General features: G+C 45.9%; 1 protein-coding gene across 8 annotated transcripts in view; it reads left to right on the top strand.

The window, feature by feature from the left end:
• The window catches only part of LOC144149352 (RNA-binding protein 25-like), a 66,195-nt gene that overhangs the window by 19,721 nt on the left and 28,751 nt on the right, over positions 1-17,723 (top strand). For 6 of the 8 annotated variants that reach the window (XM_077680921.1, XM_077680920.1, XM_077680918.1 and 3 more), the window contains exons 5-9: positions 13,787-13,879; positions 14,471-14,528; positions 14,606-14,697; positions 16,569-16,890; positions 17,401-17,471. In XM_077680921.1, the coding sequence (XP_077537047.1) occupies positions 13,787-13,879; positions 14,471-14,528; positions 14,606-14,697; positions 16,569-16,890; positions 17,401-17,471 (636 nt within the window). The remainder of the gene's footprint in view (positions 1-13,786; positions 13,880-14,470; positions 14,529-14,605; positions 14,698-16,568; positions 16,891-17,400; positions 17,472-17,723) is intronic. The other 2 variants (XM_077680922.1, XM_077680916.1) reach the window with 1 other exon arrangement.

Below are 17,723 nucleotides of genomic sequence, written 5' to 3'. Positions count from 1 at the left end.
TTGCTATTTATCTACCCGACAATAAGTTCTCACACTATTTCAAAAAATGCAGCATGCGAGTGACACGTTGAATGAGATACCCAGTGCGCCCAGAACTAGCTTCCCGTCGCGGCTAACATGCGAGTGAAACGGCTCTTGAAACCCAACAAGCAAGCTGACAGACACACATCATAGATGTGAATGCAGCGTCTGAAATCGCGAGCAGTGACGTAAGGCGGGATGTCCATGGACGAGTGCCTGAACTAAGCGTCCCTACCGTTCCCATTGGAAAGCGGGCGACGCTTAGGCAATGTTTATACAGGCGGCGTTGGATGAGCATGCCCATACAAGCATGCCTAGTTCAGTGTGTCCGCTTGCCACTGTTCTAGGGTGCCTGGAGTTGTAACAATTCTTGAGGATCCACAACAGACCATACAGGCGGAAAAAAATTTTACCTTCCCTTCCTAGGGAAAGTTCAGAGAAGCATGAAAACATTAAAGGGACCCTGCAACACTCTTTGAGCAGTGCAAGTAAACCTGCACGACGTTTAGATTACACTGCCAGGAATACCTGAGCCAAATATTACATGTGCTCGTGAAGCGGTGAGCGCGCAAATCGATGTGAAAGACGCGGAAAAACCAACCGCTCTCTCTTCAGTTGTCCTCATTATGCAACCCCTGGCATGGCCTAAGGGACGTCACATAGACCATGGCTGCCCGATCGGCTGTCACTGGTCAACTTCGCGGCTAGATTCTCCCATTTCCGTCGTCGTCATCGCTGTGTACGAACCTCTCCTATGCCTGAACCTGTAGGCACAGTTTTGCCGTTTCTTTTGTGTTTTGAGTGTGCGCGGAGTGTGAGTGATGAGTTCAATACTTCCCTTTCAACGGGACCACTCGACTACAAACATTTATTGCTTCGAAAACGCCCTACCAGCCCGAGCGCGCACTTGCGAGCAGGCACCCATGCCTGCTTTTTTGTGGCACCAGACCGGAAATAGGCCCCTCCGCGTTGCGGAGAAAAGGAGAAAACTACCCGGCATGTGATATATCGAAGGCTGCCGAAGAGAACGCCGCGAGCCGCCCCCCTCTCCGGGAGAGAGCGCGCAGCTTTCGTCGTGTTGTCCACAGTCGAGTTGAGAGGGAACAATTACGCGCGATTTTTTATCGCGCGTAGTTTCGGTGATAGTGAACAGATTTTCATAATTCTTGTGGGAGGTGATTGCTGTGACAATAGACTTTACCCCAAAATACATTCTGAGTAGTCGACAGTAAGTGTTGCGGGGTCCCTTTAAAGCTGCATCAAAAGTGTGTCAAAACCTTTGCCAAAAGTGCATTCAACCTTCACTGAAAGTGTCCAATTGATCATCAATCCTTCAAAGACCCAAACCGCAAAGACACAGTGGAGGCCAGTTTCACGCACACGTTTTGTGTCCAAAAGTCTTGTCAGAGCTTTTTGGTTGACCAACCGGTCCATGGGGAAATGCATTAGTTTTTTGACAGAACGCGATCGGTCTCACTAGGAAAGCTTTCGATTTTCGCTTTAAAAATTTGCGACAGGACATTTTAGGGCCAAACATCAGTATTCAGAAGAATTCTTGATGAAGATACGACACTTTTCTCCGTAGGCAAAGTATTGAGAATGTTTCAATAGGTTACCAATGGAGGTGTGCATGCTGTCACATGCACATATTTCGTGTGTAGCAGCATCACAAAATACTGCTTGTAGATTACATTGCGAGCGTTCTACATCTGTGTGACATTTATAGCATAATATAATGCCACAGCCATTGGTGTAGTCTAAAGTAGTTAGGAGACTGTGATGGAGCATTTATAAAAATAGCAGTATCAATCCATGTGAGGGGCATCGGGAGGAGGCTGAGTGAAGCCAGTCTGTAATAATGAGCCGAACACTGAATCGAACATCATTATAAAATAACAGCAATGGTGCCAAGCTGATTGCCAGATTTGAAACTTCAGTATTGCTCTATAATGCTTGCGAAAAAAATTGGTGAAATCAATTTTTGTCCAGACATTGAAGAAAGGGATAAAATAGTGATATATTGGAAAATCCGGCAGTAGTAAAAGAAATATCACATTATGCAGCTAGTATGCAAACATTTCAAACACATTTCTTAGAAGAAAAATGCAGATTTTGGCTAGATGCAACAAAACGGCGCTTCTGTCCCAGTGAAGCCGATTCTACATTTCCGGCAACACAATTTTAGGTCCTCTTGAAGAAATCTCGTTGTTTCACATACCGAAGGCAAGAAATCAGTCTCATGCGATTAGAAACCCTCTCGGTGATTTTAGTTTGCATATTTTAGTTTGCATTTACATATCTGTTCATGGGGGAGAATCGGGGTCGTGGCACCTCTAAGCCGAGAGTCTTTGTACATGCTACACACCTGGAAATTTTCAATGTCCCTGGCATCGAAGTATCCATTCTATGCACGACCTTTCTATTACAACAAGGCAAAAATAGGGAAATTCGAAACAGGAACGTCTATCTGGTTTTCTGTGAAGCAGTAGAGATAAAGGTTCTGCCCCGGTGGATGCCTGCTTTGGTTGTAGCCGCCTGTATGCAAACATGCAAACAAGCGCTCATTCAAGAACACATCGGGCTAATAGGCCATAATGCATGAAACCCTAGCCATAAACAGCTTTGCTGTATAAATGCGGTCATGCCGCTTAACCAAGGTCGTGCACATCAGTCTGGTGTGGTGCATTGCGTTGTCGCCCTTTTTGTTGCAATTCATCGCGCGTGATGCAGTTGCCTGGAGCCAATTTACTTTCAAAAATAAGGCAAGAACATATGACGAAGACATTTCTGGCTGCGGTGCTATCGGTGCACCGTAGCTGTGGTTGTTGACTAGTGCTCGTATGCTGCCAGCAACATAGAATTTGAAGCGACTCTTTCTTTACGTTTGTTTTAAGTTCTGGAAAGTGCCACCCATACGCTGGGTGTTTTATGGGTTTCTCATTGACCCATCTGTTGAGCAAAAAGTGAGCTTCATGCTAAGGTGTTTCCTTTTCTTTATGCTTAAAAGGGCCATGCAGACAAAATACAAGTTTGTTTTATTAGAAATATTTGGTGTTTTATAGAGCTCCCAGTGCCTGTCTCGTAGCAAACGATGTTTTATTCACTGAAAACTTAAATGTAAGTTAATGGGGGGGACACTGGTCATAAAGTAAGTTCTTTTAGTTTTCAAATAAACTGAAACTTGCGTCTTGCTTTTTTTTCTCACTGATTTCAAATATGCCATTATTTTTTGAGCCAGTCAATTAGCTCCCAAGATAATTAGAGATAATTAGCCATTTCTGGAGGAACAATAGACAAAACAGTGTTAGCCATAAAACTAATTATATTTTCCAATACTATGAACCCTGGTGAGCGCGATAAGAGAATTGGCTTTTTGATGCACCGCTTGGGACTAATGTTGCAGCTCATTAAACTTTGGTGGCACCATTGGCAAGGAACCATTTTGAGTGCCCGTTTCAAACACCAAAGTTTAATGAGCTGTAAAATTAGTTCCAAGCGATGCATCAATAAACTGATTCCCTTATTGCATTCACCAGGGTGCATAGTTTTGGAAAATATAGAGATTACAGTTTTATGACCAACACTGTTTTGTCTATTGTTTGACCAAAAATGGCTCATTATCTCTAATTATCTTGGGAAGTAATTGATTAGCTGAAAAAGTAATGGCATATTTGAAATCAGTGGGAAAAAAGCAACAAGACTGGCAAGTTTTACAGAGTTTATTTTAAAATTAAAAGAAGTTGTTTTAAGACCAGTGTACCCCCTTAAAATTACGACTCTCCCACCAAATCATGTTTCATGACGCCTGCAGTGACTTAACTCTTTCGGAACCGCCGGAAAAAGTGATGAAAAAGGTCTCGGTACAAATTTTTTATTATATAAAGTAAAATCACCATTCTGCTTTAACATATCCCAAAATGCAGCTAATCGTATGTTCTTTGACATACAACACCATGTTTTACTTAAACATTGCACATAACACAATGAAAAAATCCGAAAGTAAGAACTCTGTAAAAAAGAAACTACAGAAGAGTCAAAGAAGCGTAAATATAAAAATATTTAACTCTTTCGGGACCGCCGGAAAAAGTGATCAAAAAGAGAGGTCTCGGTACAAATTTTTATTACATAAAGCAACGGCACCATCCTGCCTTAGCACATACCAAAATGCAGCTAATTATATGTTCTTTGTCATACAATACCAAGTTTTACTTCAACACTGACGATAGAACCATGAAAAAATCTGAAAGTAAGAACTTCGTAAAAAAACTACAGAAAAAGATAGAAAAAAGTGTAAATATAAAAATATTAAAATAGAATAAAATTATTTCAGGATATACAAAATCTAACACAATGCTTTGTTTCTTCATCGCGAAAGTTTGATGTGGCTAGGTGTAACTGGTTTTTTGTTTTGTGTGTGATCTCTTTGGCACTAGGGCCATGGCTATGTCCTCGCCCAGGTACACGCCGGGCTCTCATCTCGGCGAAAACTTGATCCGTTTCTGCGCTGGTGGCAGGAGATCACCACCATAGGCAGTTAACACCCTAGCGAACAAATATAAACCAGCCAGAACATATTTCGAGAGCACATGCCTACTCCAGAGCCAATTGAAACCGAAACCAACACCCACCTTTGAGCGCGATTTGATGTTCCAGGCTGATCGACACCCGAATCCTCACTCGAGTTGAAATCCGATCTCTAAAGCCGCATTCCAACTCTTCACTGCCACTCTCATCGTTAAAATCCACAGTAGAAGGCGAAGATATACGAGGCGAGGCGATGCGGATTTCTTATCGCACTCGCACGAGTATGACGCCATGTTTGTTTACATTTGAAACCACTGCCCGTCAGAATAAAATATCTGATGCGTGGCCACCTGGTGATAAAAAAAGAAACTTCACAATAGAGAACTCCAGTTTTCAAACTATCTCCTAGATGTCGCTAGGTGTTCCATTGAGCGAAAATTTGTATTCTGCAGGCTCGCGAAACCATCGATCATATGTGATCGGTGGCCTATGGAGCGGTCCCGAAAGAGTTAAAAGAATAAAATTATTTCAGGATATACAAAATGTGACAATGCTTTATTTCTTGATAGTGAAAGTTTGATGCGTCATGCGTAACGTTTTTTTTTGTGTGTGTGTGTAACGCTCTTTGGCAATAGGGCCTTGGCTACGTCCATCGCCCAAGTGCATGCCAGGCTCTCGTCTCGGCAAACACTCGATGCGGTTCTGCGCTGGTGGCATGAGATCACCACCATTGGTGGTTGACATAGCGAACAGATATAAACCACTGAGAACATATATTGAGCGCACATAACTACTGCAGAGCCATTTGAAACCGAAACCAACCACCACCTTCGAGCCTCACTTGACGTTCCAAGCTGATCGTCACCCGAAACCTCACTTGAGCTGAAATCAGACCACGTAAAGTCACATTTAGACTTTTTCTCATCATTAAAATCCACAGTAGAAGCTGAAGGTATGCGAGACAAGATGGACGCGGATTTCTTCTTGCGCTCGCACGCAAGCATGACGCCATGTTTGTTTACATTCGAAACCACTGCCCATCAGAAAAAAAATATCTGGTGCGTCGCCGCCTGGCGATAAAAAAAGGAAACTGCACAAAGGAAGAAAAAACTGCAGTTTTCACACTATCTCCTAGATGTCGCTAGGTGTTCCATCAAGCGAAAACTTCTATTCTGCAGGCACGCGAAACCATCAATCATATGTGATCAATGGCCTATGGGCGCGGTCCCGAACGACTTAACCAGGACAGGTCTTTAAGTGAACATTGGTGCTCTGTTTACTCTGCAGCGGACTACGGAACACCTTATTTACCGCTAGTCCTCCCAGAATCCGGAGCCCTCCACTACGGCGCGCCTCATCGCCTGCGTTGCGTCGGCGCGTTAAACCCTACAATCAATCAATTAGTCCTCCCAGATGGCGCCACCATACTTTGCAGGACTGCTGCCGCCCTCGCTTTGTTTCTAACCGCATTTGCACCTGGCTTGTTTTTGTTATGGTTAGAAGTAATTGTTTCGTGAAACATGGGTATGCTCGACAAACAGGGTAACGTAAAACAATGTTGCTTAGGCCAATCGGCCAGTGTCACAACCCCAAAGTGCCAGACTGCTGTGCAGCTGTAACAGGCATTGTCCATGCAGTACTCACTGGTGCTTACTTTCATCACTTCCATTGTTCCTATTTAAGTAAAAATAGCTTGTTCGGCAAGTTTATATCGGTGCTCCCACTCGTGCGCCAAATGGGCCAATTTGCACAAAATTAGATATCCTGCGCATGAGATGCGCCAAAATTTGTCGCACAATTCGTGTGCGGCCCGTTACAAGTGCTACATCACAGTGATCTCTAAACATGTATAACTAATTTGGCTTGATAACTCGAGCTCCCCAGCACCCGTCATCGCGTTTGCCGCGGCCTACTGGTGCAGTTTGTGTGCCAGACAAGTGAGTTTGGTTGACGCCGTTGCTGTACCGCCGATAGTGTTTTGTCTAGCAAGTCATTGCAACGCTGGCATACTGCAGTTACAAACTTTCCGGCTTGCCGTATTTTCCAGCGGCTCCTGCTATAAACAATAGATAGTTTTAGGTGGCGTTTATTGCCCGCCCTCTCTGCTCCGAAAGCCAGCGGGAGGGAGCGCTGTTTCGCGGCATGCGGGACGTGCTCGGCTGCAAGCTCCCGCTTCGCTTGGCGGGTTTGCTGAGTGGACTGTCGGAAGTGGGGCAGGCCGTGAAAAACGGCCAGTCTCTCCACCTCCAATAAAAAAATCGAGGGTGGAAATGTGTACGGGGACTGATGGCAAGCGCCTGCATCTAATAAAATGAAAAAGTAGAACACGCAGCTTGCCTCAACAATTCATAAACTGGAAAAGAGGCGCGAGAAATGCATTGTTTTTTTGCTATGCAGGTTTGTCGAAGCCTTTCAAAAATAATTATTGTGTCGCTTGTTGCCTTTTATCCGCAACAGAAAGGAACTAAATACCTTGTGAATTGCTGCATTTTTGGTATTGGGTGGAGTATACTCAGATTTTTTTGCTTCAAACTTGTGGTGACATCTAGCAGCTGTTTCGAAATACGTTTAGAAAAATACCATTGCTTGATTCCAGGGATGCCAGGTTGGGCTATAGCCAAATTTGGCTACTTGTTCTTGTGGTTGGCAGAAAATAGTTCGGTTGGCTATTTGGCTATTTTTGGGCTATTGGGAGAGCCCATTTTTAATGCATGTTCGAGCCTGCCAACTGGGAAGCATTTTCAGCAACTCCTTGGAAACGTCTTCACCTACCAAGGACAAGAAGACGGTTATTCTTCAGCAGTGCCATTCATTTGCGATTGCGTGTGAGAAAAGCACGTTGAAGCACCTTCCATCTGATGACACTGTTAGGTGACCTCCACCTCAATTACTGGACGTTACTGGTCAATTTTTAGTGTTGAGAGATACTTTGGACACACCTAGCAGTTGATATTTAGTTGCTCCAAGGTGCTCCAAAACTGGCATTTAGGTGCTCCAAATTGCTCCAAAATTGATAATTTGCTGACACAAAAATTGCTCCAAATCACCGTTCATCAGTGGCGCCACTGTTATACCCCGGCCTAACTTGCATTTGCTTTTGCCAACTGCAGGCATTTGCACAGCTTCCTATGATACGTTATAGGTTCTACTGTGAGAAATGAGCTAGTGGGTTGCATGCTTATTCTGTTTTCCTCATTATATATCTTATTTGAGTGAAGTTTGCATTAAAAGAGGTGTCAGTGTTATTCTAACGAGTCAATCTTTTGAATCAACCTAGCTTGCATTTTGTCTGCATGGCCCCTTTAAGACAGAACTGTTATTTGCTGTGAAACTAGCATTGTAGTTTTCTCAGCTTTGCTTTTGTCATGAAGTGCCTTTGCCTTACGCTCATTTTGATAATGTTCCCCCAAACCAGTTGTAACAAAATTGTGTTTTTTTTCATTTTTCAGCCAGAAGCAAAAGCGGTAACGTTAAATTTTTTTTACTAAACACAGTATATTATTGAGGTTAAATGTGGACGAACTGCTACCAAATATTTGTTATTTTAAATTGGCATTAATTAATGGTTTCTCAGGTGACTTTGTATCAATTATTTTAGCTTTGAGCCTCATGGCACTTCTGAAAAACTTTTTAAATCAAAAATAAGCATAAAGCCCTGCGGGGAATTGCCTACCGTAAAATACCCATCAAGTGCCCCACCCATGCAAGCACCTCCCTCCCACAATGTTAGTATTTCGAGTTTTCATCTACTACCGAACAGGCCCCCCCCCCAATTACTGGCCCAAACCAGCGAAACGAAACCACCCAGTAACGCTTTTGACACTGCTCTTGTCTAATCCGAAATCCAATCCTAGAACACATGGCATGCTATAAATTTCGCTCGCACTCCCCATTTTGTTACTGTCATCCGAGAGCGCCGAATGTGCTTATGATTGATTATGAAGTTTAGCACACTAATGCTACACAAGCAATGAGGAGTGTCATAGTGGAGGGCTGTGGATTAATTTTGACCACCTGGTGATCTTTAAAGGAGTACTGATGCTAAATTTTATTGGGGGGGGCTGCATGTGCGAACGAGCTCACTAATCATAGAATGGCTAATGAGATTGCTTAATGTGGCATAAATAATTACTTGCAGCTCCGTTTATTCGTGTGACTTTCAGCTATGGTGAAGCGAACAGCGAGGCAGCCGCCATGACGGGAAGGCACATTTGATGTCACTGTTCTCGTCGCACTGCAACACATGTCGGTCTGGGTGCGCGCACATGCCAAAACGGCCCGGTTGGTCGTAGTCGTACTTAACATCAGTCCCGAAAACTGTGGCTCGTTTCACAAGGTGGAAAAGCGCACGCCAACAGCACCGTGGCCGGTTCGATACGTCACGGGAGCCCTGACGTCAGGTGTTTGGGTCGAAGCTAAGATGAAGTCATGAGCTTGCTCGATCGCACGGATGAGCTTTCTCAAGCTCGCAAAGATTAAAATTTATTTAAAATATGTTCTACCAAACAGTTGCGGTTTAAACTTCTGAGGGAATATCTCCGTATACAAAGGGAGCTTTTTACAAACTTCCGAGGGAGTATCTCCGTATACAAAGGGAGCTTTTTACATACTTATCTGAGCATTGAAATTTTGTGTCAGTACTCATTTAATGAGCGCCAAATGTGCTTGTGACTGCAACAACAATGATTCATGACCTGCATTCATATAAATATAAGAAAATTGAAGTTGTGGAGTAAAAAAAGGATATGTGAGGGGGACAAAAAGTACGAGAGTTTGCTGCAGCAGAACTTTGGCAAGGCCTTCGGTGAAAGTTGATCAACAGAGCGCTGTTGTTCAGTGAAGGAGTGGATGACACTCTTTTTGAGTTTCGGGAGTGAGAAAGAAGCGCAAGGCATGGTGCGAGTAACCAGCTTCTGTTTGAACAAGCTGTTTAAAAGCACACAGCTTCACAGCTGCAGCTCAGCAATTTTGTTGCATCGTGCCAGGGCATCAAGCGATAGAAGCAGCAGTTTGGTGTCAGAACGTGTTGTGCCACTAACGAAAGCCAGAAGACACCGGAAGATTTCTTGGAAGCAGCAAAGGCCTTTCGCTCTGCCAAGAACGCCCTCCGAACACGTTAAAGGAGCACTGACACCAATTTTCGGCGTTAATATTATTGCACAGTTCGCTTCCTTCACTCAACAGAATACCCTGGCTGAAATATGAGCGGCCTGCGACGCGAAGAATATAGTTCAATTGGATCGCATTTATCGCGCCGACGGAGCAGTGCGCGGAGCGGCACTCAGCAAATGGACATCAGCGTGACATCACTCCAGGAGAGGAAAAAGAAGTGACGCGACAGCGCTCGCCAAAACCTCGTGACGTCACTTCACACGCGCGGCCCCACGAACGGCGAGCGGGCGCAACACCCTCTCAAGCGGTCGCCGGTGACGTCCGCACAAAGCGGTGATGTCAAACCGGGAGGCTGTCATATGCGCCGTTCGGGATGAAAGCGCGGGAATTTGAAACAAACAGTTTTCAGGCCGTTCAATGTAATTACCTATCGCGCGCTGAAGTATTTGAAGTGCTGTTTCAGGTTCGCCAGACCATTAAGCATCGATAAAAGCAATAAAAGTGTAACATCAAATTTTCGTGTCAGTGCTCCTTTAAGAGTTCACCTTGCTCAACATCTCAAAAATGGACCAGGCGATGGTCGGAATAAGTTCTATAGATCCTCCCCAAAATTCCCTGAACTATCCCCAGTCGAGGGGGGAGCTTGCTCGGCATTTTACGGCAATTAGAATTAGGTGCTTTGCTATATGCTATTTTTTTAATATGCGAGATTTCAAAGCTGTATGTTGATATGAGATCTCATTTTGACGATATACATGTGTATGCAATGTGAGGAAGGTTAGATTAATCAAAAAGATAATGTTTAAGACCCTTGTCCTTGCTTGAAGGGACTGCCTTTAAAAAAGCTGAGATGAGGTTGTATAGCAGAGTTCTTTACCCGTTGATTGTAATATTATCTATTTTATTGCAAGATAGCGATAAATAAGTGAAATGACAAGGAAATAAATTTTCCCTTGGCACCGCCTGCAAAGAAAAATGGGATCGTGAATTAGGTCCGTGGGTCGGTCATATTACATCACTCAGATGCTGGAATGCACTTAGTGTAGAAACTACTGCTTCGCTAAATTCCAAAAATGCCATCATTCTTGGTGTCATTTTTATCAAAGGATGCGAAATTTGAAAGCTCATCATTAGTCACAGTGGTCTTTTGAGAAAACAAGATGCTTTTCTGCTGGGTGGGAGTTGGGAGAGCTGTCAAAGATTGCTTACTTATAAGAAAATTAATAAGAAAAGAAAAACAGACATGTATTCACTTCAGTGACCCGTGAAGCATTGTATGCGAAAAGAAGCCTGTCCCTTGTGCTTTCTGTTGGAGTGAGCCCAAATGCGAGGGAGCTTTAAAAATCCCCCCTGCGGCGGAGACGAGAAACTCAAAAGCGAAACTGATGAAGTACTTTCTCTTTTACCCTTTGGATGGCGTTAGCTGTTGTTGCGTGGGTTTGGCTCGGACGGTCGTCCGCACGCGGCTTCCGTGTATACGGGCCGGCGTGAGAGGCAGGCAACACAAAGACAACTGTCCGACCAGCAATGGCGGGGTTTATTGTCCGAACCCCAGTACCCCCTTCTTCTTCTTGCTCCGAAGTGGCGGCGGCCGGAGCCGTTCGGCTCGTGACGGGGCCGCCCGCGTATGAAGTTTGCCTGAAAGGGAAGAGGGATTACCTAGCAGCCGATCTCCTTGCTGTCCCGAACCGGACTGCCCCGGCGCGCGCGCCGTCCTTCCTTCCCGCCCGGCCGTACGGCCCGTGACGTCACCGCGTTCTACCCCGCGCCCCATTGGGCCGTCTGGACTCACGTGGTGCGTGACGTGAGGTGACGACGTTGCCTCCGGGCGAGGAGCGATCGCCCCTCCGTGCCCCGCGCCGGTGGGTGCGGGCTTCCGCTACTACCCTTTCCACACTGTCCAGAAGCGCTTGGAGAGGGCCAAAATTTGTTGAATTTGTATTCATCGATAACAAGTATCTATCGATGGGATAAGGCGTGGTCACCGGAAACTTGGGCATGCAGGAATTTGTAAATTTTACCATTATAAAAAAAAATTGAGGTTTTATTGAGGCGGAGTGCATTATTGGTAATGCGCTCTGCCTTGGCAAAACACTACCATTAGGCACTGCAACAAAAAAAATGCCAGCCTGGGAGTTAGAGAAGGTGCCACGAACTTGCACATGCCAGCTATGTGGCTTGTTCTCGCAGATTGTTGCCAGAATACTCCACTAACTTGAAATTGTGGGTAAACTCTACTGGGTGGGAAAATTTTTTTGCTGGAAGTGACTAATCAATTTACTATATGTATGAAGTATTTAACGAGACATGCACATAAGGGAGGTGTAATAAGATGATTGTATGCTTTTTCTGCTTTTGTGAATTGGCATAAGGCTTGAATATTTACAGTCAAGGGGCAGTTTTCTTGTCGCAGGTGTTTTGTACACAATGTTATCAAAAAAAAAAAAGGAGAGAAACAGGTTGCTCAGTGTTTCATAGAATAGTGTAATATTCATTGAGGACCTGTGCGATGTTAACATATTTTCTGCAAGAGTAATGCAGCGTCGTGTTTTGATTTTATTTTAGTTTTGACGTATTTCCACCCCCCTCTCTCGGGTTACATTTTAATTTACCTTCCAGAGCTCAGAGGTATGTTCTCTCTGCCCGTAATCACTGGACCACTAAAAATTACATTTTCATTTTCAAATGTAGAATAGATGGGCGTGCTTCTCAGTGCTGGCAAGGCTAATTTAGTCTACTAGTGAAATGATATGCAAAGTTCTTTATTTGTTGGAGGCGCTGTCTTTCCTGTTTTTGGGTGGAATGATGGGGGTATAGGGTAAAGTTCGTGTTTGCGAAATGAGTGCATTTTTAAGCAGATTCCACACGGAATTCATATTGAGCCGATCACCACGTGACTGAAATTCAGGCAGAAGTGTTACCTGCTGCGCAGGGACTATTTGAAGACGTGTTGTCTACTTCATTGTATGCTGTGTGCGAGTTCTTGCGGTTTATAGCGACTCGTCGCATGCTTGTGAGCTGTGTTGTGGCTGCTTTCAGTGTTTAAGAAGGAACGATGCTCGCGGGGGTTAGTGAGTGCACAGCACACCCTTGCTGTCAGGGTGGCTGGCTTCTAATACCAACAATGTGTGCAATGCAAGACATGACTACGCACATGGTCCCCACGAACTACTGTACATGTTGAATTATTTCATGCGTGGTTACTAGCTGTTCGGTGCTGGATGTTGTTCTATCTACTTAGAATGCCTTCTTTCCTATTTGAAGCGTATTGACACAGTGTTTCAAATTTCCAATGTGTTTCTCAGCAAATTAGCACAATTTCTGCCTTGTTCAGTCGATTTTTTTGTTTTGCTAGTTCTTACTGATCACCAAATCTGTGCCGTTCTATTTAGCGACAGCTTCGAGCACACATCATTAAATGACGAAGAGTTTACCATCAAAACGGCCGAAACTTATCGATCAATGCGTCTGCTTTTTGTTGTTGCTGGTTTGCTGGCCAGGCCTATAGCTGAAACATCCATGCTTGCCGTATGTCTGCGACAAATTGCAAGTTGGCTGACAGCAAAGCAAAAAGGTTCTGTTGGATATGTGAACAACCTAGGGATAGCTGAGCGTACTGATCAGTTGGGGTTTTTTGTGCAAGAAATGTTTTGACAGCACCACCATTGCTTTGCAGTTTATGAACGGTAACAAAAAGGCCAAGAGACCTTCCTGTGTAATGTTTCCTCTCATTCCCAAGAGGAATTTAATTTACCTATGCCAGTTCACATACACATCCTTGGAGAAGCAGCTTGGTTGTGAGCCAGAGAGGGCCTTTCCGGGGCATTTTAAACACTGTATGCATTCCTTGGCCTCTGCTTCTCGAATCAGCTTTGGTATTGGGGCACTTCAGGTGTGGTAAGTCAAATCAGTGCCAGCCCCCTGCAGGGTTTGGGGAAGCATCTAAGCAGGTTTTGCCAGGACAGCGTCGTCCTGTCTGTTTATTATGCTGCTGTTCACGATGCATAACCAGTGCCAACTCGCCCAAATGTCGATTCTTTTGCTGGAAAGCAAACCATATGGGACTTTTTCACCCAGTCAGTGTGCAGAGAATGACGTCGAAACAATGCGTTCTTTTCTCTCTCGGCAGCAGGAGAACCAGTCCAAGGGCCCCCCAGTCACGGTCTTTGTGGGCAACATCACCGAAAGGGCATCAGACAACCTCATCAGGCTTGTACTCCAGGTGGGTTGGCAGTTCATGGTGTTGACGCACAAGGCATTTGTGCTGGCATGCTCAGTGTGGCTTGCAGCAACCGTTACGATTCACAGCCAAATGTAGGATTTAACCCTCATAAATATGTACTGCCTATAACCGTCCATTTCCCTGGTGTTCTGTTTTCTGGGTGGTTACCAGGGGATTTCTGAATTCCAAAATATGCTGAGGTAGGGCCCTGTGTCTGTTTGGCGTGGTCCCCTGGAAGACTTGTGTGAGGATCTCTGTTCTGATAATTGTTTTAGACAAGTTGCTGCTAGTCTGAATTCACCAATTATGTTTAATCCTAGAGTTCAGCTCGAAAGTACTAGTGAGGGTGGGGTTAGAGGTTACAGGGAGTGCGACTGCAGTGCTTCTCTTTGCACCTCTCTCACTTGTTCGGAAAAAACTTTGCGTAAAGGTTGGGACTGTGACAAGAGACGGGATCGGTGCAGAGTAGCCCCGTCCTTAATTCGCAGTTTTTTTTTCCTTCTTGAAATGCGACACCGACTATCTGAGCAGAGTGCTGTGCTGACCCTCTCGCTCCTCTCTCTCTCTCTCTCTTGCCCCGGCCCGGTGCAGCGGTGCGGCACGGTGGTCAGTTGGAAGCGAGTCCAAGGTGCCAACGGCTGGCTGCAAGGTACGTGTGTGTCGGGGGCCTCTTCTTCTGCCCTTGGGGGGGGGTGGCCGAGACTGACCTTTCTGTCTCTGCCCCAGGCTTTGGCTTTTGTGAATACGGGGACCCTGAATCGGCCATGCGGGCCATCCGCATCCTCCACGAGTGGGAGATCGGCGACAAGAAGCTTGTGGTGAGTGGCGGCCAGGGCCAGTTTGGCCTTTTTGTAATTTGTGCCTGTGGTGGGGACATTGAATTTGCCTTGTCTGCGTTAAATCGACAGGGGGGTCAGGCAGCGGGGCCGTTAGGAAATAATCAGGCAGGGGCATTCTTAACTGCAGGTGGTCATAGCGGCTTCGTGATGTTTGCACAATTGCACTTTTGCTACAGGATGCCTCTGCGTGCAGGGCTGGTGTTAGGGTCACGAACATGTGTTGCAGTTAAAAACGATGCAGTGCAGCTGAGGACAAGGAAGCACGGGCAGGACGTGCTGCTTGTTCGTTGTCTCCGGTTGCGCTGTTTCTTCTCATCAGTTGTTCATCACCAGTTAACCCAGCGACGCACTCCACGCGGTTTATTGCAGGGCAGCGGTGTAACAGCAATTTGTACAGATGTGTTTTTGGACCCTTAACTTAAAGGGGCCGTGCAGACAAAACACAAGTTTGGTTCATTCGAGAGATTGTCTCATTAGAATCATACTGACACCAATTTTAACATAAGCTTCGCTCACGTAAGCTATATAATTTGAAAAAAGGGCATTTCCAGCAACAGAACCTATGATGTCATATGCCCAGCCATGCGATTGGCTGAGGCCGGCAAAAGCAAATGCAAATTAGGCAGAGCTGGTAAGCTTGCCGAACGAGCTATTTGCGCTTGCATTTAGGGCAAATTCTTTTTATAACAGTAAGAATGGTGGTGGAACAATTAAAGTTGCAAACGAACATGTAATCACCAAAGCAGTTAGTGTGGCAATTTGCTGGCTGACTAACACAGCCGTCGGACGCATTAGGACTTGTCTGACACAACACTGACCAACTGGCATAAGCAGCACGGCCACTTACATGACCGTGTTTGTCTAGTAATAGGTTACGTATTTGGAAACAATAAGTATGAACCATAATAAAAATACGGCAGTCCGGCCAAAAGCAAAGTGCAAACACTGGCACTTCAGTATTGCAGTGCCATCTATGAAAGTGGGTGATAAACAAGATAACTAAATGGCCGTCTGTGAGAAGGTAGCAGCCCTGCTCACCTTCACCTGCTCACCTGCAACATTCACTGAGAAATGTTTAATTTATCAGTGAATAAAGCATCGTTTGCTGCCGGACAAGTGCTGAGGGCACTATAAAACGGTAAATCTGGAACAAAACAGTTGTATTTTGTCTGCATGGCCCCTTTTTATTTATTTATTTATTTATTTCAACATACTGCAGGCCCTTCAGGGCCCATGCAGGAGTGGTTACAATGAATTCAAGTTTTCATCGTAAGGATAACATAGGTATTCAAAAGGCAAGAAACACGAACAATATAGAATACACATGGACAGAAGCATGCTATACAGTGTAAACGTTTAGTTCACAAAAGGAAGTTATATAAACACTAAATATGCAATTTTCCCTTTTATCAAGTGTAGTCGAGCCGAGGTAGTTCTGGTGATGTCACGGTGTCGACGTGTCGGTATCGGCTCGCCACGCTGTGGAAGGGATTCGGCGATAACTGCCGTGAAAAGCCGTTGACCACGCTGGCTGCAGGCGGCGAAGCTTTCCTTTAAAGTTAGTTGAACTCGTACAGACTGTGTTGAGCAGGGAAACAACGTCCAAACATACCAGGATGGCCGGGATAAGGGCTGCTGGAATAACTAGTCGAAGAGAAAGGCTTAGGTTGAACAGCACAAAGACAGGAGAGAGTTAAGGAGTAACAAGTGCAGTTTGTTACTCTTCACTCTGTACTGTCTTAGCACTGTTTGATTTGTGCAATTCACCTACTTGCACAGCGAGTGCAGTTTGTTGGGTGCAGGGTTCTCAACGCGCCCTGGGTTCTCCCCGTGCTGTTCTTGGGGTGCAGGTGAAAGTGGACGCCAAGACCAAAGAGAAGCTGGACGAGTACAAGGCCAGCAAGCGCTCCTCGGCCCCTAATGCCCAGCAGGGGGGGCAGCAGCAGCAGCAGCCCAGCGGCAATGGCACCACGGGAGAGGTGGCGGCTGCCGACGGAGCGGCCGCGGGCGGGGAGGCCAAGCCGCAGCCGACGGACGACATAGACGAGGCCACCTGGCGCCAGGACCGGGACACGCGCGAGTCCATCCTGCACCTGCTGCGGTCGCACGCGAGCGAGCTCAACCGCGGCAGCGACCGGGAGAGGGAGCGGGACCGGGAGCCCGACAGGAACAGTGAGTGCTGCAGGGCGGAGGCCTCTGACTGAGAGGAGTGAACGAATGGGCCACCTCGACCCTCTGAGAGAGGGGAGCACTGCTGGTGTTGAGTCGTTGGGCAGAAACTTGGCGCCTTACTAAACGACTGGAAGGAAAATTTGGCGGGGAAAAAAGATAAGGAGGTCGCTCAGGTACAGGAAATGAGCGCCTTAGACGTCAAAGCAAGCTTGGCTGGAGATGGGCTGGGTGTTAAATGGAGCGACCTGACAACAGGTGGTCCATCCGCGTAGCAAGGGCTACCGAGGGACTGGAGTCGAAGTAGGGGAAGAACATCAAAGCCGTTCAAGAATGAAATCGGAAAGTAGGGGGCAGTGCCAGGCGGGAGAGGTTGGCAGCCTCCATGGTGGAGGAGGCTCTCATCCCGCAGTGGATGGGAATGGTCTGGTGATAATCCTTTTAGAGTGCGCAGCGTGGAGGGGGTTGTTCCCCCTGGCTACTCGACTGACTGCCGTGTTCTCGTCTTTGCAGCCGCCAGGTCGCCACGTACCACTCGACGCAACAGCCCTGAGCCAGAGCGGGAGTACAGGTCGAGCAAAAATGTGAGCTTCCTTCTTGGCACTGGATGGGTTGGGTCACACGCTCATTCCTCCCTTCTTGCTTGAAATACTCCTGTTCACAATGTTAGGCTTATTTCAAAGTGGCAAGGGGTTCCCCCAAATACATTCGAAAGCATTTAAAGGTTCAGTTAGACGTCTACTTCTTGATTTTTTTGTACCTCCGCTGTGTGCTGCCATGCAGTTTGAGTCCAACTCTACAAAACCTTGATAAGGATGAGGTTACTTGTCAGAGAA

The sequence above is a fragment of the Haemaphysalis longicornis genome, unplaced genomic scaffold (genome assembly GCF_048455015.1).
Source record: "Haemaphysalis longicornis isolate Haplotype H1 unplaced genomic scaffold, Haemaphysalis longicornis Haplotype H1 scaffold_8, whole genome shotgun sequence".
NCBI lineage: Eukaryota > Metazoa > Arthropoda > Arachnida > Ixodida > Ixodidae > Haemaphysalis > Haemaphysalis longicornis.
The sequence above is the reverse complement of the archived record's forward strand: the minus strand, read 5'-3'. Positions and strand labels throughout refer to the sequence as shown.